Source organism: Lygodium microphyllum, chromosome 11, assembly GCF_053477565.2.
Source record: "Lygodium microphyllum isolate KBCC chromosome 11, Lygodium_microphyllum_v1.1.10, whole genome shotgun sequence".
NCBI lineage: Eukaryota > Viridiplantae > Streptophyta > Polypodiopsida > Schizaeales > Lygodiaceae > Lygodium > Lygodium microphyllum.
The window spans coordinates 72,515,272-72,543,199 of NC_141145.1; the positions used below are offsets into that span (position 1 = coordinate 72,515,272).

The 27,928-nt window shown below is 46.5% G+C and overlaps 1 protein-coding gene across 4 annotated transcripts in view; it reads left to right on the forward strand.

Annotated features, from left to right (window-relative positions):
- Nucleotides 1-27,928, forward strand: part of USP (UDP-sugar pyrophosphorylase) — a 160,749-nt gene that overhangs the window by 42,677 nt on the left and 90,144 nt on the right. For all 4 annotated transcript variants that reach the window (XM_087687714.1, XM_087687713.1, XM_087687716.1 and 1 more), the window contains exons 5-8: nt 12,683-12,823; nt 13,452-13,551; nt 13,976-14,103; nt 14,963-15,034. In XM_087687714.1, the coding sequence (XP_087543840.1) occupies nt 12,683-12,823; nt 13,452-13,551; nt 13,976-14,103; nt 14,963-15,034 (441 nt within the window). The remainder of the gene's footprint in view (nt 1-12,682; nt 12,824-13,451; nt 13,552-13,975; nt 14,104-14,962; nt 15,035-27,928) is intronic.

The window sequence follows — 27,928 nt, forward strand, 5'->3', positions numbered from 1 at the left end:
GAGTTTCAATTTTCAAATTTGAATGACTAAATTAAATGTTTCTTTAAAAAAAATGTAGTGTTGACATATTGAATGCCATGCCAAGGCGCGATGACATCTGTTACTAAGTGGAGAAAAGATGGAAGTGGTTGAGAAGACCTATCAATGGATTGCTTGTCCTCTTATATCCTGCTTATAAAGCTCCACCCCTTTTCATGGATCACAAGTTGGCAGCCGATAGAGATGCCCATCTCCTGAAGGCATTAAATGAAGACTAGCACATAGCATTCTTACAAGAAATCATCAATTATAGTGACTAAACAGGAAGGTGTCTTTGGTCAAGCCTCTTTTTTGGTGCGAATCTTTTGAATATTAGGTACCCACTATCCAAAAGATTGCCGTTAGAGTGCTTGCACATGTAAGCTGTAAGTACCCACTTGTAAGTTGTCACCTAAAGCTGAATTGTTGTGTGATCATTGAATTTGAATGTTGAAACAATTTGAATTTTTAACCTAATGTAGGATTGTTCAGCTAGTGTATGTGAGAGAAATTGGTCAGCATATTCTCTCATTCACACCAAGATCCGAAACAAGTTGAGCATACAACAATTAGAGTGACTAATTTATTGTTTATGTACTTGCGTATGCTTCGAACTATGCATGAGATGCCCATGGCTAGATAGGTGACTTTGGTGAGCCATTTGAGGCCTCTTCTAGTGAGGGCTGCTCTCCACCTTCCAATGTGTCTAAGCCTGATGATGAGAAGGCCTCATGAGTCTAGACATTTTGTAGTGAGTTTATTTGTCATTATACATTTTGAGTCCTTTCATGAGTATTTGCCATTGATGTATCCTTTTGGAGCACTCAATACATGACTCTAGTTTCAACTCTTTAGACCTATATGGCCTTGCAATTGTTTTCTAAACTCTAGTCTTTAATTCATGAACTTTGTGATGATTGATCTATCTTTAAGTTGCACATTTTATTTGTATATTAATATATACATATATATAGGTTTACATGTATTTTTTCATGAACATATGAAACAATGTATTTTATTATTGAAGTTTTTGTGTACGTTTTGTGCTGCACTAGTTCACTTACAAATTGTATCGTACTCAACGTACGAAACCACCCTACTTCACATGCCACACCTATTGCAAAGTCACATACATTAATTTCAACCACAAAGAGTTTGTTTGGATTTGCTATATTCAAAATTGGTGTTAAAGCGGTGGCTACCTTAAGCTCTTCAAAGCTTTTATTCTGGTTTGTTCAGCTATGAAGTCATTTCCTTCCTTTTTAAGGTGGAACAACTATCTTAGTATAATCTCAAATGAATCATTGAAAAAATCTAGATAAACCTAGGAATATTTGCAACTTTTCTAGAACCTTGGAGGTGGCCATTCTAATAGCTCTAACTTTTCCTATATGTATTTATATACCTTAGATATGTGGCATAGAATTCTTGCTTGGATCCTTCCGTTTGTAAAAAAAAAGGGCTCTCAAGAAGTCAAACACTTCTCTTAATGTTCCAAATGTTCTTTAGATTTGTGATAGATCAGAATAACAGCAAGAAAGACTCCCAGAAAGTGACCTAGCGTCACCAATGTAAATGTTAGTTTTAATACTGTCAATGAAACTTTAATCAATGAACTTATATTGAGAAATTAAATCTAAATATTGGTGTTGCTAGCTCTTTGCATGTGAGAACATTGAATTGACAATGAGAATATAGGTACAGGACAAAAGTAGGACAAGGTCAAGTCTACTCTAGGGCCTTGCACGATTCGATCCAGGCTTTAGTCTACTCTGGCATCTTATAAATTAGGTTTGACCAAAGTTTGGTCCAGGGAGCAGCTCACTAATGCCAAGCAGCCTTAATAAGCAGCTCACTTCTGCCATGAATCCTCAGCCGATTAGATCATGGGGTTTTGAGCTTGGGAGAGCATTTGGAATGACTATTGTTCAGTTGCATCCCTCTCATTTCAGCTCCCAAAAGTTGGTTGCAGTGGTTTTGAGGCTAATTTTCTTTATTATCAGCTATGGAGAATGCTTTTCAGCAGCCGTGTCAGGGTTGCACAGCATCGTGGCAGGTAGATGAAGCTTGTGGGAAGCGAAGATCCATGCATAGTGATTAGCTCATGTATGCTGTTTGCACCTTCCTACTGTGAGGACTCACTGATTGGATCAGTCTATTGCTGGTTTCTCTCACTTTTCTTAGCCGTCTCCTCATTACGAACTCTCTTGGATAAGTTTGTTGTGAATAAATTGAATTTCATACTTCTATCATGTGAAAGGTTGGGGAATGTCAAGGAAATTCAAGGTAGGTCCTAAAGGAATGCATTTGATAGGGATTAGAGCATTTGCCTCTTTGTTTAGAGCTAGAATTTGCTACGGTGCCATGATTGGGGCCAACAAGTGTTGTTGTGCACGAGTAGGAGCATTCTAGCTCCCAGCTGTGAGTTAATTTTATTGCTGACTTGTTGGTTTCAGTAAGTGAGCTCAGGCTTAATATTTCTACTGCCCTTTGGGTCTACTAAAAGTCAGTTTCACCTAGATAAGGCTGTAAGATAGTATTGATAACCTTCATGAATGTGGCTTGTGGCATTGGTAAACTGAATGTCATTGCCAAAATTTCATAGTGACTATAGCTTGGATTTACTAAGCCCTTTTAAGCTGTCCTTTTAATTGCCTTTTCACTTCCTGGTGTCGTTTTTCACTAAGCCTACAAGGTGGTTTAGATATTGGGTGAGCATGTCTATTTAAATTTATTTAAAAATTCATCCAAAATATTTTTTTGCTAGATTCAAAAAGCAATAAATTTTAAAACCTTATCACAAACTAATAAATATTTATTTCAGTAGGCAGAGTCCAAGTCATATGTACCACACATTGCTTTCTATCCATTCACTACTATCATTCAAGTGCAAAGCTCAAGGGAATTAGTACAGCATGTTCGTGATATTGTTTTGTCTTTTTAAAATTCCAGTGTACTATGATGGTAGCTTCTTCTTAAAGATGGTTCCCAAGTCCATATTGACTCTCTGCCTAGAGCAGTATTTGCCCTATCCATATTCATGATTTGGAAATGCAGCTTATTCTCACATTCTTGTATCTTGATTTCCAGATTAGACACAGTCTAAGATTTCTCCTTGTCTTGTTCCTTTATCATTTTTACAATATATTGATGTTGACTAGATAGTTGGAAAAGACTAAGCTTCTGTCAAGAGAATAAATTGGTAAACTTATGCATGGCTGAGTCATCGTTTATGACTCCCTATGACCTCCAACAAAGCTATGCATCTTCACCAACTCATGTGGTCCAAAAGATGGCCACCACATGAATGTTGACATGCTACACGTGTGTGTTGTCCATGTGCAGATTTCGAAGCTTTGCACTGCATGGATTTTTCTGTTCTTTTTTGCCTTCTTAGGAGCTTTATCGTCCCCCTTCTTTTTCTTAGGGTAGTCCCAAGTAGAGGGATCTGGTGACAAACAATTAAAACATATTTTCTCTTTCCTTTTCCTTTCGCATTCTTTTTGCTTAGTTTCATCCTAGTGCTTTGTCTTTAAACAAATTGGTTGTTTCTCATCCCTCAAGAAAAATTAACGCAAATTTGATCGCCTCTTCAAAGTTCATAACAAATTCTTAGATTAGGACTGCACATCAATGGGGCTCATAAATGCATTCAAGTGTGTTTTATCTTCATAAATTAATGCAAATTTGATCGCCTCTTCAAAGTTCTTGTTGCACTACGTTTAACTTCCCTGTTACAGGCTTTGTCCAGCCCTTATACGAAACCCCCCATCTTTTAGAAGTCATCAACTCCTTACACCTTTAGGATTATCTCGTAGTAATTTGTGACGTATGTTAGCAAAGGGGCTAGCCATTTGCATGACCTTATCCCAATAACTTTTTTCCTTTTCATTTTCATTAGGGAATAGCTTTAAGGATATGGTTTAAAATTGAGCCCAATCTTTAGGAAATTTTATTGGCTTCCTATGTCTTTAAAGACAGGGTTATCCTTCTCATGGTGGTTCTTGGGCTGAATGTCAGAAGAAATAACCATGGGGTCACGACTCATACCTCTATGTCCTTTGATATAGAGGGTGTGTTTGGGTCTATAGGTGTGCATCACGTATCCTGAATTTCCCTTTCTTTACTGTTACCCTTAACCTCAGAGGAAATAACCATGGGTCCTGAATACCCCCTACATCCCTTTCATGTAGAGGATGTGTTTGGGTCTACGAGTGTGGACCATGTATCCTGAATTTCTCTTCTTACCATTACCTCTTTTTGTTAATTCCACTAAGGTGGTCAATTATGGCTTCATTGTGTCCAATGTTTGCACAAACACTTGTATTGTATTTCCATGTGATCTATTCAAGCCATTAATTGCTTGCCAGTAGCAATATTGTCTTCTCAATAGTGACTTATTGTGTCTAATGTTCGCATGAATACTCACAAGTGCATCTCCATGCTCGCTACCCAAATGGTTAACAAATCATGTTGCTTGTGAGTAGCAACATGGTCTTCCCGATTATCCTCAACCTCTTCTAATTGAAGTTCTGGAGTAGCCATAGCTGACCCATTTAAGTGGTGTTTGTTCTTCCATCCCTCCATGTTTGTTTTGTATCTTGTTTCAACTAACAACATTGAATAAGACCATGAAAGAAAGCTGTAATGATATGTTACTAACAAACGCACAAGTAAGCACTTCGCCGATTTATTAATTTCTGTTCTAAATATCCAGCATGCTATCGGGCTCTGCATGGACTCAAATTGACTGGAGATTGCATGGATGGGTTGATGAAAATGTAGGATTTCAGTCTGAAATTCCCAAATTGCTGGCTAGTTACTTAAGAATTTGACATGGCGGTTGCAATTCAGTCATTTTAACTGGTGGAAACTTGGTTAACATGCTGCTGTTTTATTCTTCACAAGATCCAAAATCTGCTTGTTTCTGCTTTTGGCTGTTGTTTTTGGCAAGGAAATGAGCCGTTTTTGACTTTGCAGCAGTTGTTTTGCTAAAAGGCGAAAATGTGAGAGGTGAGATGTTGATTCACCACTCAATATCTGGCTCGACTCTTTTTGTTGTCTAATAGGTGTCATGCCTATCACATCATTTATGTACTCTGCTTTAGCCCCTGCTCATACACATCAAATGGCATTAGCTTGTTGTTTAATTGGCCTTAGACCATGGTCACAGGTGTACTTCACTTGTGCTGGCCTGTGTGTATATTTTATAACATGACATTATTATTTATCACATTAATTTATATGATATGTAACAACTTGTAAATAATGTTTCCCCATGAACCTGACATTAATTATTTATCACATTAATTTACATGACATGCTGCAACTGTGTAGTTCTGTCTATTGGATGCCGAGAAAAGATTTGAATTGCGTGCTAGGAGATCATTTCTCATTTTAAACCTTTTGTTAGAACATCGTAGAACTGCTGGAATTGAGTGCAAGAAGACTTTGTAATTGACTGCTGGAATTGAGTGCAAGAAGACTTTGTAATTATTGCTTCCACATCTCTTGTAAGACAATATTTTTTTTTGCAAATAAAATGTGGCTGATTATATTACTAAAAAAAACTGATTACAACGGAGTGCTCATGCTCAATAGATTAGCTGGAGCTGATGCAAAGTCACAAATACATCATGTATACAAGCCTCTCAGGGCAGTCTTGGGAGGGATGGGGGGGTGTATCGCCATCTGGGGCTGCCTGCCTGTGTCATGAAAAACGGGTCTCGGCCGCCCCAAGTACGCATGAAATGACAACGGAGCTCCTGACGAGCCCTGGACTTGCCCTGCACCTGATCCCAACGGCTGCGGAGGGAGTGGATGATGGAGGTCCAGAGCTCTGCTAAGGTTGCCTGTGCTGAATGTCTCTCTCCGCCGAAAGCCTCCTGACACCGTGCCTTCTAGATATGTGATCTAGTAAGACTCCCTATGATCTCCCATACCTCAGAGTGGTCTGCTATGGGCTCTAGTACCTAGCGGATGGGTAGAGCCTCCAAATCGACCACTGGGCATGACCCTGCCTCGATGAAGAATATTGTGTCCTACATCCCGGCCTCATACAGAAGGTGACGGCCCTAGCTGACTGCTTGCCAGCATAAAGCATCCCATGAGATACATCCAAGACTGGGTGCTATACGGCGAAGGATGCGGCATGCTCCTCTCCACACGAACTGCGCCTCCTAACATGACCAAAGGCAGTGCTTTGGGGTTTCTAGAGGCTGCTGTGTGCAGCGCTTACAACCTTCCTCCTTTTGCATCTGGGCAAGCTAACTTCCCACCACCAAGTCTCCATGTGCCACCAGCCAATAGAAATACGATATCCTCCTCAGCCTCCAACTATCCCATAGGCATCGCTAGAAGGTTTGTCGGAACGGCTCCATGATGCTGTGCTCCGCCCAGTGCCTGCTACGTGACGGCGCCCAATCCATATCCTCCTACATCAGTACGTGTGTGCCAATCCTGGCAGTGTACTCCAAAAACCTCAGTGGCTTCTTGGCGATTGCAGTGGATGACCGTAGCCACTCTCCTGGATCCCACTCCAACTCATCAAGAGGTCTGCCCTCCCAGATCGAAAGGGGCCACTCCCTGAGCTCCTTCCAAAAAACATAGGGGTCGAGTTGCCATGTCTTTTCCTGAAGGCCCACCACCCGAATCCTCCTCCACGAAAGGGCAGCTATCCCCTCATCTTGTTGCCCTCTGTCAAGGGCTAGGTGCTCCCCTCTCCTGAATAGTGAAGAAAGTCCCCTGCGGGGCGCTGCCCACTCTACTTGCCACTTGTAGGGGGATGCCTGCTGGTGAAAACCTAGCGGCCCATACCTCTTCGGGCTCTATTGGCACTCGTATCCGGGGGAGCAAGCCACTCCCGAGATATTGCTGCGTCTATCTCTCTTTTCCTTAACTTCACTCCTCTCTAGCAGCTTAATACTTGCTGCAGCACCTCCTCGTCTGCCATTCTGTACACCTCCCACCATGTCCTGATGGTACGAGCCAGACCGGCCTTCCAACCAGCCCACTGGATGTGGGGGCGCTCACCAATCTGTGCTCCTTCCCGATCTCTAACCTGGGGGTTCCATATCACCGGCTGACGATCTAACTCCTCCTGCAGCTTGGGGGGCTTTGGATTAGGGCCTTACGGAGGCCTTGCCCCACACGCAGAGTAAACTGCGTAGGAAAGGTAATTTGGGGGGGGTGATCTAGGCTGACGTGAAGATCCATCTTAGGGACCGCCTCCACTCACCACCAAGTCTCGGTTTACAATCCTGGAGACCCTCTTGCAATAAAACTTTCCAGGTCTGCCCGCCCGGTGTGAGGCCGTAGACAACTAGCTTGCCCAAGAGGGCCATACTCTGATACTCTAGGTCTATGATCCCAAGCCCTCCCTCTGACAGGTGCCGTATGATAGTCGCCCACGCCACCTTGGCCCTGGAATCCCTGGAGCCATTTGACCCTGACCAAAGGAAGTTCCGCACTAGGTGGCGGAGCTGTACTACGCAGGATGAGAAGAAGCACCAACACGAGGCGATATACCAAGCCGTCGCTAGGAGGACTTGGTTAACCACTAGGGATTGGCCGGTTAGTGAGAGACGAGCCGTGCTCCAGTAGGTCAACTTCCTTCGAATAGAATCAAGGACAGGAAGAAACTGCTGGGCAGGAGTGATGTCGAGTCCCACCTGGAACCCTAGGTATCAGACGGTCTGCCCTCTGCTCACCCATCTAAATCCTAGGTGGACGCCCTACTCCGTGCTAGAGTCCGGGTCTTTGAGGAAACCAATTGACTTTCGCCAATTGATTTTTGCTCCCGCTGCAAGACAGAACACCTTAAGAGCCAGCCTCACTCTTTCCAGCATCAGCTCATCGTTCTCTATGTAGAGTGTTGTGTCATTTGCATACTCTGAGTCTAACAACTCAGTCTCCTTTCTCATTGGAAGTCAGAGGCCACGTAATCCGCTCACATGTGTCTTGAGGAAACGGGACATCGCCTTTGCAAAGAGAAGAAATAGGTACGAGGCCAGAGGGCAGCCCTATTGTACTGATCTCTCCAGCCAAAACTCCTCACCATGCCTACCACTGATGAGAACCTTGCTGGTGGCTGATTTGTAAAGTGCGGAGACCCTGCGAGTCCAAGCTTGGGGGAAACCCAACCTCACCGTGGTGCCCTCTAGAAAGTCCCAGTCCACCCTGTCATAGGCTTTCTCGAAATCCAAGAGTAGTATGGCCCTCTACCCCCACTGTGCTGAGCCCACTCTGTCGCCTCAAAGAAGGTGAATACATTGTCCAGGATGCTCCTATCCTGGACAAAGCCTATTTGTGTCTCATGGATGATGTTTGGAAGCAAGGGGCGTAGTCGCCTACCAATCATCTTTGCCAGTGCCTTATAGGCCATTCAAAGAGATTGGTCTCCACTGGGAAAGCTCCAACCGGTCTCGCCCTTTGGGGAGAAGACTGATAAGGCTTGCGGAAAGACTCCCTGACATCTGTCCTGAAGTGAAGATCTCCTGGAAGGCTATCAGTAGGGGGTCCTTCACCACTTCCTAGTAGATAGTGAAAAAGGCCTTAGAGAGGCCATCCTCGCGTGGGCATTTCTGCCCGTCCTGTGTATGGAAAGCCTCCTCTAGTTCCTTCTTTGTGAAGGGGGCTAGGAGGGAGCGTCCCATCTTCTTTGAGACGAGGGCTGGGATGTGATCCCAGACCTGTTGTCTACATCTCTGCCGTCTAGCTGAGGCTGTCTCCTGCTAGAACAGGCAACTGTAGTAGTCGGTGGCAATCTCCATCACCTTGTCTGGGCTAGAACGAGTCCTCCTATACTGATCTTGAAGGCTGCGTATCTGCTCTCCTGAGGAGCGAGGCTGGTGCACCTGGAAGAACTCCCTGCACATCCTATCTCCCTTCCGCGCCCGAAAAGCTGCTCAGGTGCGGAAGGAGAACTTCGAGTGCTTGTCCTCTAGGCCAGCAATGGCTGCTCGCGCGCACACCTTCTGTGCATGGAGTGTTGGATCCCCTGGTATCTCCTGTAATAATCTCTGTATGGCTGCAAGGTCCCGCTGGAGTGCTCTCTCCTTCTCCCAGCTCTACTGCTTGGCCTGTATGGTTGCCTCTTGGCAGATTCTGCTTGACTCGGCTAGGGCCTCTGCAACCTCCTTTGTGATTTGGTCCCTCCTGCCCCACTCCTTGGTCCAAACTTGCTCAATCTGTCTTGTCACCTCCTCCCTCCTATAGATCGAGTCAGACAGGCTCGTGTGTCTAGGGCTGATGCTAGGGGATCTAGTGTTAAAAGAATTGGGGAATGATCGGACAACGTGGTGCGAGCCAATTGCCCAATCTGGCCTCCATGAGAGCCACCCCACTCTCCCACATAAAACTTGTCCAATTGCTCCAGCAGGACTCCACCTAGCCACCTGTATCTCCAGGAGAAGTCTAGCGACCTCTCGCTCATGTGGAAGGCAGGGTCTCTCCAGGCATCGCGTGCTCCTAGTGCCACTAGAAAGACCTCCCATGCCTCCTACTCCTCCCCAGCCATGCCGTGGTAGTTTCTGCCTTTGCTCTGCTGGTCCTCCAAAGCTTCCAGGTTGTTGAAGTCTCCTCCAATGATCCAAGAGTCCACCTCTGGGAGTCCATCCGCGATCTCCCCCCAGAACCTGTTGCGTGCCCTAACCTCCGTATGGGGCATAGACATTGAGGACTCCAAGGCACGAGTCCCCAATATCCAATCTGATCCATAGAACCCTCCTTGCCACTATCGTCCTGTGATCTCGTACATAGGCGGTAAGACTTGGGCCAATAGAGGTGCATACGCCTCCACTCCTGCCGCGGGCACCTATGGTGTGCTCCCAGTGGGTGTGCGAGCTGCCCGGGCGTACCTTTCCAACCTGCTGGGCTTGGGTGGGAGTGAGCTTGTGCTCCTGTATAAGTAAGATGTCGATATGTCCGGCAAGAGCATGCTGCAGCTCCTGCCGAACAATCAACCTCTTGGAACCACGTGGCCCAGTGTAGTGGAGACTATTCACATTCGAGGATGCAAGGTGTAAGCTCATGGGGAAACTTGCGACTGACTGAACAGGCATCTGTTCAGGCATTTGTTCGGTGTGGAGGCTTTTCTGCTGATAAGGAGGAGAAACTATGGGGCATGGAAGTACGGTTTGCCGCAGGTCTGGATGGCGAACTCCAATCCCCCATGGTAGCCCTCGGCCGAAACCAAAGGGGTGATAGATGGTCCAGGTGGTACTATGAATGCGTCTATGGGCCATGCTGAGAGTCGTGACTCTGTACACTGGTAGAAACGGGCCACCTATGCTAGGGGCCACTCGATCACATCCCTCGGGGCTCTCCACTATGGGGGGGCTTGAAAGATCATGCTCAAGTGTGGTACCTTGGCTCCAGCCCACCAGTTAATGTCCATCATGCAACCAGGCCACTACTGTGCAAATAGTGCTAGTCCTTCTCCCATCCACTGGGAAATGTGGTCCGCCACTTGACTCTTCATCTTCTCCTCAATCTGTGTCATTGTCCAATCCCTTGAATGAGAGGACCGAAGGAAAAAGGCGTAGTTTGGTCCATTCGATGGTGCTAGTAGATGGACCTTGCCCCTCCTTGACTTACGAACCACGAAAATCCCCACCTCTAGAGGTAGTGGGAACTCTTTGTGCTCTGCAACTCTTAGATAGGACCATGGGCCACTGCAGAAGAACTCCTGTGGCAATAACTGTACCTGTCTCGGGAAAGTGTGACGTGTGGTAGGGGCAGATGAGCTGGTGGTTGTGTGGGAGGTGGAACACTATTGGTGTGAGGAGGATGTGGGCGTGTGTGGCTCATCGCCACCTGTGGGAGGAGGGGAGGTGGGTCTGGGGGGGGCAGTTTTCTTGAAACGGGTGCAGATCAGGGGGGGTGCTCAGCAGGGGGGTGGTGGGGGGGAAGAGGATCGAGGGATGGTGGGATGGTCGGAGGTACGTGGCGAGTGTTGGGGGGGAGGGGTTGGTGGCCTTGGAAGGGGGGGGATGTGGGCCAGGGTCAGTGAGGGGAGCTTGGGAGGTGGGGGGGGGGGTGGGTGTGGGGGATGTGGGATCTCAGGTGGGGTAGTTTGTGGCGCGGGTGGTGGCTGTGAGGGACTGTGGTCCTATCGGGTGGGGCGGGCGGGGGGGGAGGGGCGGAGTGTGCTACCGAGGGGGCGTCGTTCGCCCTCATGCTCCCTGCTGTCGAGGCTGTGTCTGAGAAACTTGTTGTGGCCCCCCCTGCGGTCGCCCTCTCTGTCGTCTTTGGACCCATGTGAAGCCGTCAGCGTCCACCTGCACGCCTGTCGATGGAGCCGCCTTGGCTCTGAAGCGCTTACAATCTATTGCCTGATGCAGGAACTTTGGGATACCCTTTGTGTCTTTCACGGCCACTCGTACTTTTGGGACTCGTGTAGCTGTCACTGCATCTTCGAAGGAGGCAGGGAGAACTGTGCCGAAGAGTCGTTCAAAGTCCTCCACTAACTGGTGGTACTCTACTGCCAGTTCAGGGAAAAGCAGAGTGATTGGATGTCTGAGAAATCTGTTGAGGAGCGCAAATGACTCCACAGTGAAGCCGCTATATTAGGGAACCATGTAGATGGCCCCCTTTGTGGAGGCATAGGGCGAGCTCTCCACTCACGAGTTGCCTCCGCAAAGGTGAGTCGGAACCATGACGATCCCTCGGCCCATGAGGACTGCCTCCACGATCTGCGCTGTGCCAATGCGTAGTGTGGAGTGGAGCCAATCCCGCAACTGGGCCCTCGATGGGGAGTGTCCAATGACCTGACCAAAGATCGCTGTTTCTTTCAACTCCAGCTCTATGGCACGGATGGCTAAGAGTTGTTCCTCAGAGAGGATGATGTGCAAGGTGTTTGACTTGGGGGCACTCGCAGAATGCGCCGGCGTCTGACCAGAGGTTTCCATTGCGCTTCCTGCTGAGGAACCTACCTATCACGTTGTTGTGCTACCGGGGGGGGGGGGGGGGGGGGAAAGGGAAATTTCTCGTTTTCCAAGAGGTGGTGTTATCTCAAGGTGGACGAGGCGGGAGAATGCGCATGGGGGAATGGGGGGGGGAGGAAACGGGTGAAGGGTTGGCCCGGGAGAGGCAGGGGGGGTGGCGGAGGGCAGTGGGCAGCCAGGGGGCCCAGGACGGGCAGGTGGCCTAGGGCGGGCGGGCGGGGGAGGCAGAGGCAGTGGGGGGGGGGGGGGGGGGGGCGCAGGGGATGGCGGAGGGGGCGATGGTGGCGGGGGCACAGGCGGGGGGCGGGGGGGGGGGGGGGGGGCTACGTCTGCAGGCGGGGGCGATGTGTCAGAGGCGAGGCCACAGGCAGGGAAGGGGGGGCACTAGCGATGGCGATGGGCAGGGGCGGGTGTGAGGGAACAGTCGGGAGGCGGGGGTAGCACGTGACGCGACAGGCAGCAAGAGTTCTTGTAAGACAATATGAAATAACTTGATTCTTTTTTGGATGTCAACTTAGATAATGTGTGTTGATAAATCGTTGTGTTTCCATTCATAGTACATATTATTTACGATGACTCTCTATTCACAAATTACAAGCATAAGCCTACACCAGAGTAATGATTGTGCTGTCACCCAGCACTAACACCACATCAAATTATTAGAGTGTCATGGTTTTGATAAGTTTCAACTCAAATACTCATAATATATTGTTTTTTAGGTACCGAATGGGGAGCGGTTACATTTTGGAAATGAAGTGTTTGTCAAGTATGAGGAAAGAGGTATAAAAGAGGCATGTAATTCAGCATTTGTGCTTGTTGCTGGTGGTTTAGGCGAGCGCCTAGGATACAGTGGGATCAAGGTAAAGCTCATTTCAGTTTCTCTTGGTTTTAGATTTCAATATCATGAACTATCCACCGAAGCTGAGCTTTGGCACACTCCAGAAAGAAAGTAATAACGTCGAGTGACTTTGAACGTTTTAATCCCAACTATTGTGGAAATGCAGAAACGCCTTCTCTCCTATTTCTCTTACATGGAGTGTATGTGCCACCCTTTGCTACAGTGGCTAGGTTGCTCCATTGTGGGCTTGAGGCACTAAATTCGAAGAATACCCATGATATGTTTTGAGGTTATTATGAATCCTTGGCTAGTAAAATAGAGGCTCACAAGACAAATATGTCTGGGTTGGTTGCCTCAAGGATCGGAAATGTAGAATCTAGAGCAGAAGCTAATCTTAAAAACTTAGGTGCTTAATGGTTCATAGAAGATTAACCTAGAGAGTTTTGAATTTCGTACATTCTGGAATATTTCTAGATTTATAAGTCTTTTTGATGCAAATTTGCTCTCTTGCTCCAATTAGCAGGGAGATAAGCTATTTTGTATTAGTGGGAGTTCATGAGCTTTGTTCCATTTTGTGTATATAGCCATACATCAATTTACTCTGGAGAAAGCAGTCACTTGGATAATCAGTTCAACATTCTGTGTGGCAGGTGTCATTACCATCAGAAACCACCACAGGATCAAGTTTTTTGCAATTATACATTGAAAGCATCTTAGCCCTTCAAGATGCTAGCATTGCCTGTAACAAAGGTCATTTTAATTTTATTTTCTTTCTTACAGAGATTTTCCTAAAACAGTCAAAAGGCACAATAGGAAACCCATAGACATGTTCAGATGGATGTTATCAGTTGGTAAATCTAGTCTGAAAAAAGTTGAGTCCTTTTAGCAGATTGTTGTGGCAGAAAGGTATGTGTGTTCCTTCGATTTGAGCATGTCCTGTGGCAAGAACTGGCTGATCTTTGTAGATAGTGTTTTTTTAGGTGATTGCATTACAAGCTTAAACACGATGGCCAAGCTAATTGTCCTTGAAATAGTTCAATGTCTGCTCTTTTGTGACGTTCCTTTCTGTGTGTTCTGTCAAACCAAGTCAACATTATGTTTTAGCACCAAGCATATGTGCAAATGACTTAAAAAGTTCTGACACGATGGACTGAAACAACTACTTGTATGCCAGGAACATCAACTTGTTGCATTCCATTTGTTATTATGACCTCAGATGATACACATCAGCAAACACAGGAGTTTTTAAGAGCTAATAGCTATTTTGGAATGACAAGTGAACAAGTCCATATTTTGAAACAGGTTAGTGTCAACGTTCTGTTAGCCTAAACAGTTTTTAGGATTAAGTCTTGCAATGATGAGACCTGATGTTGCAGAAACAGTCCAACACATAAATGGATGTCTTCTGTCTCTGTACTTCTTCATTTGGTGGCAACATGCTGTTCTTCTGATTTATGATTTTACTCAATTTCATGATGAGCTTCTTTGTGGTTGTCATTTATTTATGTGCTTATGTGTTTGATGGGCATTCTTGGGAACATACTCATTCCAGTGAATTAATCACTTCAGCATATGGACACAACCTGAAAATTGATATATTTGTGTGAGTTTAAGGGGAAGTATGACAGTTGCACACTTGAGACATCTGAAAGGTGCTTTTCTTTTTATTCGGTCATTTTTAAGTCAAGATGTCAAAATCAGTTTGCTCAAATTCAGGGCCAGAGAGCTACTTTGAAAAGTGACATTCTCTTCAGATGGTTTCTTACTCCATTCACCACTTTGTACAGCCCTTTAATTTGTTTATCAGTGTGTTTGTGCCTTTGGTTGATGATTTGGTGCAGAGCTGTCTAATTTGCCTAGGACAAATTCCATAGTTTTTTCAAATTCAGGCCGTGAGAGTTACATTTAAAAGCCACATGCTCTTCAGATACTCTTATTTTGTTTTCAGTTTTGCATCCCTGTGCTGTGTTTATCTGTGCGTTTCTTTCTTTAGTGGAATGTCTGGGTCCAGAGTTGTCTATTTTACCCTAGACATTTAATTATGTGCAACACGAGATGTTGTTTGCAATCTTGTATTTCTTTTGGTTTATAATACTTGGTTTTTACACCTTATGTAATAAAGGAAAAATTATAAACTCTTTTTACACCTTATGTAATACAGGAAAAAGTAGCATGCTTGGCAGATAATGAGGCCAGATTAGCTTTGGATCCATCAGACAAATATGCATTACAGGTGAAGCAGCAGTTAAAGTTCATGATATGATGGTTGCTGCATAGCATTTTCCTCTATGTTTATGCATTACAGGTGGAGCAGTTAAAGTTCCTGATATGATGGTTGCTGCATAGCATTTTCTTCTTTGTTTCTTATGAACACTACAAGATGAATGGATTCTTCCCTGAAAGGTTTTCATGATTATGTTATGAGTGCATGGTTATATGTTGATGCCACATAATTGCGTCTGGTGGAAAAATGGGATTCTGGCATTTTCTTCCTTTTCCAGATCCACATGATCTGGGATTATAGACCTCCCAACTGGTTATTATTCAGGCTTTGTAATAGACTTCCCCTTGTTATATATTATTTGGTATGGAAGTAATTCACAAGGCTGCTTTGTATTTTGCATTTTTCCTTGGGTTTGGAAGTCTTATTAATAGCTTTTGTGCTCTTCTCTGGGAAAAACAAAAAGATCCTGTGTCCAGTGGAATAAGAGGAAGAAAAACAGAGATACTGTACATTTATATGATAGGCACACACTTGCGCGATTCTACCTATTCCCAGACTTACAGTTCATCATCTTCATTCCAGCCGGCCTCCCATGGTCAACAGTCAGGTCGGAGAGGGTCATCTTTAGCTTCATACTGCTCATCTGTCTTTCTGTGCCCATCTGCCTGGCCTGCTTTGCTCCCCACTTTCGCAGTACAAGGCTGGTAGGGGGAGAGTTTGAGCATCACTGCTGCTATTGTACAATCTCAGACTTGTATGATAGGTGGATGAAGACATTGGGTATACAGGAGGAGGCTGGTGCAAAGGCTTCAGCTGGAGCTTAGGGAGTGGGTCTCAAGGGATCCATTTGCAGAGATTCCTTGGGATGTGCCCTTCTTTGGATATATCTCTAGGCCAGGGAGGAGGATGCAGGTGTGCCGGATCAGAGTGGTGCTGGCTGCAGGTCAACTTTGGACTGCCTAGGGTATATCACAGCCTTTCCTTGCAGACTTCTAGAGGGGATTGGAAGACAGCTTTAGACTGAGAAAGATTTCTCTCTTTCTTTGGTTGCTAGCACACATAAGTTTAGTAGTTGGTACATGGTTGGCCATGGTAGAGACACCGTCCCTTGAGCTAGATGTGGAGACGATAAGGAGGCATAGAGGCATTGTGATGGGATTTCCCAAGGGCTCATGAGATCTAGAGGAGAGCCCTTAGGATAGTGTTTCATGGTTATGATTGCTACATGGGGGATGATCACTTGGTTCATATATAGAAGCCCAGCTTGTGGGTATGAGGATGTACAAGGGTATAATGCCTATCTTGTTTCAAGGCATCTTGTGAGCAGGATTATCATGCTAGATTTCTCACCTATGTTGTGGACTAAGGGCATTATCATAGATGAGAGCTTATAGTTAGCATTATTACTTGGTACATATTTATAGCTAGATGTAGCCAGACTATTGATGTTTTGGACATATGGACTGTAGAGTGGATAGAGATTGTGCATACTGTCTGCAAGAGATGGGAGAGGGTATAGGGTAGTTTGGAGAGTATGAGGAGGAGAGATGTCGTTCTTAGGAAATGGGATTTTGGCACTTTCTTTCTTTGCCAAACCCACATAGTTGGGTAGTTCAAAGACTGAGGAGGAGAGATGCTTTTCTTAGGATATGGGAGCACACTGGGTAGTTTGGAGACTATGAGGAGCAGGAGAGATGCTTTTCTCAAGACATGGGATTCTGGCACTTTCTTCCTTTTGCAGACCCACATAGTTTGGCATTATAGACCTCCCAATTGGTTACTTATTCATTCTTATTGTTGCAGTAGATGGGAAACTTATCATGCTTGAAAAGGTTTTGCATGTGCCTCGGACAAACAAGAACTTGTTTTCAGTTTCAGCTATTGCATGTTCTGGTTTTGTGGTTAAATTTCACATGGATCCATATATTATCAATGATTATAGTGATGGGGACACCCTACTTGTCATTGATATATTGTAGAATGACCTATATCAGCTTGATATATATGAGAGGAGAGCATCAAAGTATGCATTACATGGGGGCAGCTTGAGCAAGGAGGATGCTTCCCTTCCCATTGCATTATGAGGCTCTATGGGTAGCAAGAGGCTTGGATGAGAGCCTACAAGAGGTAAGTTTGAAAACTTGAATGCAAGGCTCTGCCCGTCACTGCTGACTTGCCACCGTGCCCCCTCGTCTCTCCCTGCCGGTCACTGTCGACCTGCCCCCGCGACCCACCTGTTTCGCCTGCCCGCCATCAAGCTGCCTCCCCCCTGCGCTGCCCCACGCCTGTCTAATCCAAAACCCCCTCCACACCACCCCCCGGCCCTGTCCCCTCGTCTGCTTCACCCTGCAACTACAGGCGCCTCACCCGCACAGCTCTGGTATGACGACATCATGCGTGGCGCTCAGTGCCTCTATCATAGTCAGAAAATAGCAACCCCCCCGGCAGGTCAGAAGTGTGATTGGCACATTCTCAGTAGGGATGCGCAATGGAAACCTCTTGTCAGATGCCAGCGCATTTTGCGATGAGTGCCACGCTAGTCAAACACCTTGCGCATCGTCCTCTCTGAGGAAGAACTCTCAGCAGTCCGTGCTGCAGAGTTGGAGCTAAAAGAAACAACGATCTTTGATCAGGTCGTAGGACATGCCCCATCGAGGGTCCAGCTTCGGGATTGGCTTCACTCCACACTATGCAGATCGTGGAGTGCCATGAGTTTGTGCATCAGACAACAGACTGTACGCGTTTCAGAGCCAAGGCGGCTTCGCCGACAGGCCCACAGGTGGACACGGACGGCTTCGCACGGGTCCAGAGACGACAGAGAGGGAGACGACAGGGGGGGCTGTAGTCACCCCTCACACACACCCACGACAGTAGGGAGTAGGAGGGCGAGCCTTCTCCGCCCCTCTCCCCCCCCCCAACCAAACACACATACACACGTGCATGCTCTTTCGTCTATGCCACTCGTCACACTTTCCCGAGACAGATGCAGCTGCTACCTCAGGAGTTTTTTCATAGTGGGCCGTGGAAGGTCCATCTACTAGCACCACCAAATGGACCATACTACGCCTTTTTTCTTTAGACCTCTCACATAGGAGACTGAACGACGACACAGATAGAGGAGGAGGTGAAGAGCAAGGTGGCAGACCACATCTCCCAGTGGGGATGGGAGAAGGTGGAGTGGTACTTTTCTCCCAACAGTGGCCAGGTTGCATGATGGACATTAATTGGTGGGCTAGGGCCAAGATCCCACATCTTGAGCATTATCTTTTGAGCCCCTCGCAGTGGAGAGCTCCGATGGATGTGATCGAGTGGTCCTTGGCACAGGCGGCTCACTTCTACCAGTGCATAGAGTCTCGCCTCTCACCCTAGTTGATAGATGCCCTGGTGGTACCACTAGGTGCATCCATCACCCCCATGGTTCGCCCGAGGGATAACATGGGGGAATGGAGTTTACCGTCCAGGCCGGTAGCGAAGCGTATCCACATGCCTCATAGCTTCTCTTCTTCGTTAGAAGCTTCCAGACTGAACAGATGTTTATTTGGTCAGTCACAGGTTTCCCTATGAGTTTACATCTTGCATCTTGCAATGTGAACAGCCTCCACTGTAGTGGAGCACGTGGTTCTAGGAAGTTGATTGTTTGGTAGGAGTTGTAGTCTGCCCTTGCTAGACAGATCGACATCTTACTTCTACAGGAGCACAAGCTCACTCCCACCCAGGCCTAGTGGGTAGAGAAGGTACTCCCGAGCAGTTTACACTTACTGGGAGCATGCCATCGGTGCCCATTGCAGGAGTGGAGGCGTATGCACCTCTATTGGCCCAAGCCTCACCTCCTGTGTATGGGACCACGGGACGATCGTGGCAGGGAGGGTTCTATGGATCAGATTGGACATTGGGGACTCGTGCCTTGGAGTCCTCAATGTCTATGCCCCTATCGAGGTTAGGGCACGTAGCAGGTTCTGGGTGGAGATCGTTGTAGGACTCCCAAATGTGGATTCCTAGATTGTTGGAGGAGATTTCAACAACCTAGAGACCCTAGAGGATTAGAAGGGCAGAGGTAGAAACTACTAGGGCATCGCTGGGGAGGAGCATGAGGCATGGGAGGTCTTCCTACTGGCAGTAGGAGGACGCGATGCTTGGAGAGACCCAGCTTTCCACAGGAGGGAGAGGTCGCTGGACTTCTCTTGGGGATACAAGCGACTAGGCGGAGACTTGCTAGAGCGGTTACAGAGGTTCTATGTGGGAGAGTGGGGATGCTCTCATGGGGGCCAGGTAGGGCAGTTGGCTGGCACCATTTTTTCCGATCACTACTCGGTTCTCCTATCACTTGACCCCCCAGCATTTTCCCTAGACACATGATCCTGTTGGATCCTTGACTCAATCTACAAGAGGGAGGAGGTGAAGAGGTAGATCTAGCAGATTTGGACTAGGGAGTGGGGTAGGAGGGACCAGATCGTAGAGGAGGTTGCAGAGGTCCTAGCTGAGTCGAGCAGTATCTGCCAGGAGGTAGCCCTACAGGCCAGGCAGCATAGCTGGGAGGAGGAGAGGACACTCTGGTGGGACCTAGAAGCCACGTAGAGATTACTACACAAGGCACCAAGGGATCCCATTCTCCATGCACAGGAGTTGTGCGTATGAGCAGCCATCGCAGGCGTGGAAGGGGGACACGATGTGCAGGGAGTTTTTCCAGGTGCACAAGCCCCGCACTTCAGGAGAGCAGATACGCATCCTTTGGAATCGGTATGGGAGGATGAGGTGATGGAGATTGCTACCGACTACTACAGACGCCTTTTCTAGCAGGAGACAGCCTCAGCTAGAGGACAATGATGTAGACAACAAGTCTGGGATCACATCCTGTCCCTCATCACAAAGGAGATGGGACACTCTCTCCTAGACCCCTTCACTGAAAAGGATTTAGAGGAGGTTTCACACACAGGATGGGTAGAAATGCCCAGGAGAGGATTGCCTCTCTAGGGCCTTCTTCACTACCTATTGAGAGGTGGTGAAGGACCCCTTATTGTTGGCCTTCTACGAGATCTTCACTTTAGGACGGATGCCAGGGAGTCTTTTGGCATGTCTTATTAGTCTCCTCCCTAAAGGGAGTGACCGGTTGGAGCTATCCCAGTGGAGACCAATCACCTTATTGTCAGTGGCCTATAAGGCAATGGCAAATATGATTGGTAGGTGACTCCGCCTTGTGCTTCTAGACATCATTCATGACACAGAGATAGGCTTTGTCCAGGATAGGAGCATCATAGACAATGTCTTCACCTTCTTTGAGGCGACACAGTGGGCCGCCCAGCATAGTGGTCAGGGATTGGTTGTACTACTCCTGGATTTCGAGAAAGCCTATGACAAGGTGGAGTGGGACTTCTTAGAGGACACTATGGTGAGGTTTGGCTTTCCCTAGGCATGGATCCATGGGGTCTCCACACTTTATAGATCGGCTACCAGCAGGGTTCTCATAGGTGGCAGGCGAGGGGAAGAGTTTTGGCTGGAGAGATCGGTCCAGTAGGTTTGCTCCCTAGCCCCGTACCTGTTTTTACTCTTTGCAGAGGCGATGCTTTACTTCCTCAGGTCACTTATGAGCGGGTTACGCGGCCTCCGACTTCCAGTGAGAGAGGAGACAGAGCTATTAGATTGGGAGTATGCAGATGATACAACAGTTTACTTAGAGGACGAGGAGTTGATGCTGGAGAGAGTGAGATTGGCTCTCGAGGTGTTCTGTACTGCAGCAGGAGCGAAAATCAACTAGCGAAAGTCGGTTGGTTTTTTTACAGACCCGGACTCTAGTACGGAGGGGGGTGTCCTTTTGGGATTTAGATGGGTGTGCAAAGGGCAGACCGTCCGTTATCTAGGGTTCCAGGTGGGACTCGACATCACTTCCGCTTAGTAGTTTTTTCGAGTCCTTCACTCTATTCGGAGGAAGCTGACCTTTTGGAGTACGGCTTGCCTCTCCCTAGCAGGCCGAGCCTTGGTGGTTAACTAGGTTCTCCTAGCGAGGGCTTGGTACATCACCTCATGTTGGTGCTTCTCCTCATCATGTGTAGTCTAGCTTTGCCACTTATTGCGGAACTTCCTCTGGACCGGGTCAGATTGTTCTAGGGATTCTTGAGCCAAGGTGGTGTAGGCGACCATCGTCCGGTATCGGTCGGAGCGAGGGCTTGGCATCATAGACCCAACGTATCAGAGTATGCCCCCCTTGGCAAGCTAGTAGTCCGTGGCCTCACACCACGAGGGCAGACCCGGAAGGAGAGTCTCTAGGAATGTAGACCGAGGCTTGGCAGTGATTGGAGGTTGTGCTTGAGATGGGGATCTTCACGACGGCCTAGATCATCTCCCTAGATCTCCCTTCCTACTACGCAGCCTGCTTTGTGTGTGGCAGGGCCTCCGTAGGGCCCTAATTCAAGGCCGCCCAGGCTACTAGGAGGAGATAGACCCCCAACCGGTGATTTGGAATCCTGAAGTCAGATCGAGATGGGGTACAGATTGGCGAGTGCCCCCACATCCAGTGGGTTGGGTGGGAAGCCGGCCCGGCTCGTACCATCAGGACATGGCGGGAGGTGTACAGGGTGGTGGACGAGGAGGTGTTGCAGCGGGCATCAAGTTGCTAGAGAGTTGATTAGTTGAGAAGGGAGATAGACGCAACAATACCTTAGGAGTGGCTTGCCCCCCCTATACGAGAGTCGGTAGAGCTCGAGGAGGTATGGGCCGCTAGGTTTTCACCAACAGGTGTCCCTCTACAGGTGGCAGGTAGAGTGGGCGGCGCTCTACATGGGACTTTCTTCACCGTGTAGGAGGGGGGGCGTCTGGCCCTTGAGAGAGGGCAGCAGGATGAGGGGATAGGTGTCCTTTCATGGAGGAGGATTCTAGTGGTTGGCCTTCAGGGGAAGACATGGCAGCTGGACCCTTATGTCTTCTGGGAGGAGCTCAAGGAGTGGCGTCTTTGGATTTGGGAGGGCAGGCCACTTGATGAGCTAGAGTGGGATCCGGAAGAGTGGCTATGGCCGGCCACTGCGGTTGCCAAGAAGCCATCGAGGTTCTTGGAGTACACAGCCAGGATTGGCAGACATGTACTGATGCAGGAGGATAGGGACTGGGCGCTTGTAAAAATTACATGGCGCAGCGAACAGAATCTGAGAAAGAGATAGAGATAGAGAGTACACAACAGATAAGAGGAGAATTAGAAAATTTCTTTAGCTCCAAACAACTGGTACAGAGATGGCTCTGTCCACCCATGCGCTTCCACAGTGAAGCTTAGATGGCGATCTAGGCAGAAGATAGGTGAAGAGCTTAAGGCTAGCTGGAACAACTCTTACTGGGTGAAAGATGGATGATCGATGGTTGTGAAGGGGTTTAGCTTTTATAGCCCTTGAAGGCGGTTAGGTTGGTATGACCGACCTACCATATGAGCCTCCACTAGTTGGCCAGGGAATATTCCAGGGAATATTCCCTTTACCGTCAGGCTGGGGGTGCTGCCCCGTGACCCCCGCCAGAGGGGCCGTTGGCCCCCTTGGGACCCCCCAGCCAGGGGCCGCTTCCGCGGACCTCGGACCCCAAAATAGGGGCCCCTTTCAACTCCCTTACCCCACAACTCGATGCAATGTGCCTCGAGTTGCTACCAGCTTAACTACTCAGTCCAACCCAAAGATTAGACCCACAATGGTCACCTTTTTGCCATCCGTCACAAAGACCTCATCTGATATACAAGTCAGGACTCAACCAATGACTGCAAAAACCAGCCACTTGTTGGACCCGACGAACATGTTTGACAGCTTATTGTCTTTGTTTCAGCATAGTGCACCTGAAAATGGTCATTTTCAGCCACTTATTCAGCGGGTACAAGAACAAAATCCGCCATTATTGCATGAGAATTTGACACAACCAGTATTCCTTTTCAGAGAGGGTGGTAATGGCTTGATTGATCAACAATTACAGCAAACAAAAAATTCACATAAACTGAAAATGCAAATGTTACCACGTAATCTTAGACAACGGATAGCTTGTTGGCCCCATAACTTATGCTCCTTGTGGTATTTCTTTATCTTGAACTGCAATTTGGATGGAATACAATGAGATTCCTTGAATCTCCTTCGCTCTACAATTGCTTGTTGTTGTTATAAATCACCAGCAGATCTTCAAATCAAGTTGACCCTTGGTTTGCTTGGGGATTGGCCTTCAATTACGCTCCTTGGGTGACAAATTCAACCCCAAATTCTTGCTGGTTGAATAGATACTTGAATCTCTTGATATTGTTCTAATTTTAGTGACTGAAATTCAAGTCTCTAGGCCTTCAATTTCTAAACACACTTCTTGATGTGGCAATTAGATCCTAATTTTTGCTCTAAATTAGTATTAACAACAGAGATTAGTCAAAATCTCCATCTCCCATGGTTGATTTTGTTGGAAATTGCCGAGGAAGGATGAAAATAGAGTGAAGGATGAGAGAAAATATTGAAGAGAGAAAATTCAAACGTCCATTGCGAGAAAATGGAAGAAATTAATTGATGCCCTGTCTAGATAGCCATGAAAGCCATCTCCATTGATGGAACACCTTGAATATGATGTTGCTTTATTGAAACAATACTCAAAGTGCTGTCACCTATTGTTGTAGTCATCTCTTTTGGGCATGCCATCAATTCCTGGAGGTTCTCTTGTTGGCGAGAAATGGCTTGTCAACTATTGCAATAGTAATGGTAGTCTTCTCTTCCCCACCACCCACCCCCTCCCCCCCCCCCCCCCCCCCCCCCCCCCCCCCCCCCCCCAAGTACCAAAAACGTTTTTTTCACTTGCATGGGCAAGTATTGCCAAGTGATAGCCTTCCAAAATAATTTCCAGCATTATCTAGCTTGATTAAACTAATTTTTAGAATATTACTTTTGAAAATTAATTTAATCATTATTCATGGCTTAGGAAATTTTTTTTGACTAGTCAACAATTAAATTGGCTAGACCAATTTATCACCCAAGTGATCCCCATTAGTTCGAAACTAGCATCATTAATTTATTAAGTAATGTTAATTCCGTAGTGTCACTCTACTAGTACTAATAGTTGACTAAATACTCTAGGCTAAGTTTTGACACAGCCTATTCGGCATAACTTATTACAACTTTTGCTAATGTCACTTTTTTATCACGGGGCTACTAAGATCTCACAGTTACTTAATTGACTTGCATTTTACAAGTGTACCTTATGTTGAGAAACCACTTTTTCAATTTACACACTTCATTTAGGGTTTCGCACTAATAGCCCCAAAAAGGGCTAGTGTCCACATTTTTGCCACTTTTCCAGTGGTTGTTCACATAGTCACTAGACTATGTGAAGCACTCTTTCAGTGGGTGTGCCACCCTAGACAGCTTATGCCTATAAATAGGCAATCACTTCATTCATTCACTACTACCACTCTCTTTAGTCATTCTTCACCACCATCACTTCCCTTCTCTCACTAGCCCCTTCCATTGCCCTCATACCCCTTTAGGAGGACATTGCAATTCGTGGCTTGTGACTGCCTCCACCCTTCCTCTTTTGCTTTGGGCACCCTGTTCCTTCATCAGGCCTTGTGTTTGGGGCATCTTCCACTTGGCAACACCATCATTTGCTTGGCGTTAGTACCCTTCTTGTTCAGACTCCACCTTCGCCTACGTTTTTAAGTCTGGAGGACTTCTTGCCTGGCGTCAACATCTCCAGCTTGGTATCAGCATCCTAGCCTTTGGTAGTAGTCTATACTACCTAGCGTTAGTGATTTCATCATTCTTCTATCACAGGGTCTGTTGGGACCTACGTTTGTGCAGCTTGGCTTCTTCTCCATCACTTGGCATCATTTGTCTATCATAGGGGCTGTCGGGACCTGCTTTTTTGCAGCCCGGCTTCTCCTCCTCCACCTGGCGTTACTCATCTGTCACAAAGGTTGCTGGGACTTGCGTTTTTGCAGCTTGGCCCATCCTCTATCATCTGGCGTCATCATTATCTGGCAATGGGCCTATATCCTTGGGTGCATGCACATTGTCACTAGGTTGCTGATATTCAACATTTTCATGCTGCTGTAACCTATTTTTAGCATGTTCTCCTTGCTGTCCTATTCCATCCCATGCATCTATTTGCTGTCTGTTATCTTTTGGCTGTAGCATAATGGGTTACTAGTTATTTTCAGCATCAAAAGAAATAGAATGGTTGGCTGTTCATGCTGAAATTTGACCTTCTTTTTGTCAAGGTCACCTTGTATTGCATGTTTCAGCAACTTTGCCTCGTTAAATACTACGTATCGGCTGCATACAATCTTCCTGCCCTGAGGAAGCCAAAGTTTATTTCCCATCTCTCTCTCATCTCCATATCCCATGAAGATGCCCTTAATGAATTTCATGTTTAGTTTGGTCCTTTGTTCTATAGGTACGTGCACAAAGGCCTCACAACCAAAGATACTCATATGAAGCAGGTTTGCTAGACCAAACCTCTGTGGATAGCATGCTTTTGATGTGTGAGGTGAGAGAATCGAGGTGCAACTGAGAGTGCAGTAGACAGTGAGAGAGAGTGAGACAGAGTGAATCACGACACCTAATACCAATAGACTGAAAGAGTGTAGAATGAAAGTACAAAGTACAACCCTTAAACCTTCGGGTTGTAGGGGGTGTTCACACCTGAACACAGTAAGTGTCCGTAAGTGTGTAACATAAGCACATAAGCACATACGAAAATAAGACTATAAGTCTGGGGGAAAAACCTCTCCTACCGAGAGTAAAAAGTGCCCCAATGTCCTACTGATCACCGACACTCCCATATGAGCGTAGGCGTAAGTGAGGCGTGAGTCAAATACCCAACAAACCCCCCTGGAGTCAAGAGTGATCAAGAGTACAAGGATCATCCGCCACCAAAGGATATCAAATTTAAAGCATCGCGAAATGCTTCAAATTTGTCACGAGGAAGAGCTTTGGTGAAGATGTCTGCCACATTACTGGTGGTAGGACAATAGACAAGGCTGATATCACTTGCATGTAGCCTCTCTCTGACAAAGTGATAATGGATCTCAATGTGTTTCGTGCGTGCATGAAACACTGGGTTCCGTGCCACTGCAATGGCACTCTGACTGTCAGTGAACAAAGGAGTAGGCTCCGTAACAGATACATCTAGATCAGCTAGCAAGCGTCTAAGCCATACGCATTCAACTGTGGTAGTGAAAGCTGCCTTGTATTTAGCTTCACATGACGATGTGGCAACAGTGGATTGTTTCTTGCTAAGCCAAGAAATGCAAGAAGAGCCAAGAAAGAAACAATTGCCACTAGTGGAGTGACGTGAATCATAATCACCAGCCCAATCAGAATCACTGTAAGCATGTAACTGCAGTGGTCCCCCCTTGGCATAAAGCAACCCAAGAGATCTAGTACCCTGCAAGTAACGAAAAACACGCTTGGCAGCTTGCCAATGTGACATATGTGGCTGATGCATATACCTGCTCAAGGCTGAAACTGCAAACTGTATGTCCGGCCTAGTGTTGCATAGGTAGATAAGACATCCAACTCCTGGAGCATATGTATGTATATCAAACAAATCACTGTCATCATGTAATGACAGTTTCAGTCCAGGTTCCATGGGGGTACTAATTGGCTTGCAATCCTGTAAGCCAAACTTCTCAAGAAGCTGCCCAATATACCTTGACTGTGATAGCCCAATACCTCGAGCATCATGTATGAACTGGATGCCCAAGTAGTAATGCAAAATTCCAAAGTCAGACATGTCAAAAGTTTGCTGCAAATTTTGTTTGAATGCTGAAGTCTGATCAGCATGTGTTCCAGTGAGCAAAAGGTCATCAACATAAAGACATATAATCAGCATAGATCCCCCTTCTTTACATACGTAAAGGGTAGACTCAGATGAGCTGTTTAGAAACCCCTGACCAAGCAAGAAAGCATCTCATTTTGCATACCAAGCTCTAGGAGCTTGTTTCAAACCATATAGTGCCTTTTTAAGCTTGCATACCAAATGTTCTGAGCCTTCAACTGCAAAACCAATGGGCTGCTGTACATAAACTTCCTCTTGAAGTTCCCCATGTAAAAATGTAGTCTTGATATCGAGCTGATGCACTGTCCAACCATAATGTGCAGCCAAAGCAATCATAGACCTGATGGTCGTCATACGGGAAGTAGGAGCAAATGTCTCCTCATAGTCAATGCCCTTTTTCTGTGCGTAGCCTTTAGCTACAAGCCGTGCTTGTATTTATCAATGGATCCATCTTCTTTCCTTTTCAGTTTGTAGACCCATTTTGTTCCAATGGCTTTCTTCCCAAATGGCAAAGATACCAAATCCCAAGTTTGATTCTTAGTGATAGAATCTAATTCAGCTTGCATTGCTGCCATCCAATGCTGTGTTGTGCATCCTCAAAACATTTAGGCTCTTCATTATCAAAAGTACTTGCTGCCATAACAAACTCCATGGTATGTGCTGAATTATGCAAACGAGTTTGCTTTCTAGTACGACCAACCATTGGTGCATCCAAATGACTATCTTGCATAGTCTGCAAATACCATCTAGGTATCTGTCTAGCTTCCTGACTCTGTGCAAGCTCTTGCTGAATTTCAGTTTCAGCATTATGCTGAATATTCTGATCAGCCAATGGCTGAATTTCTGCACTTTCCATAGGAGCAGGTGGCTGAACATTAGGTTCATTTTCTGAAGCTCCAGCTGAATCACCAAAAGTAATGGGCAGCAGCCCTTCAAGAATACCACGGGCAGCGTGATATGTGTCCAAACCAGCCAAGGATAATTCTGATTTTTCATCAAAAACAACATCCCTGCTGACAAAAACCTTCTTTGTAACGGGATCATAGAGTTTGTAGCCTTTGCTCTCACTGCTATATCCCATAAAAATGCACTTAACAGCCTTGTTGTCCAACATTTTTCTAAGTACCTGTGGAA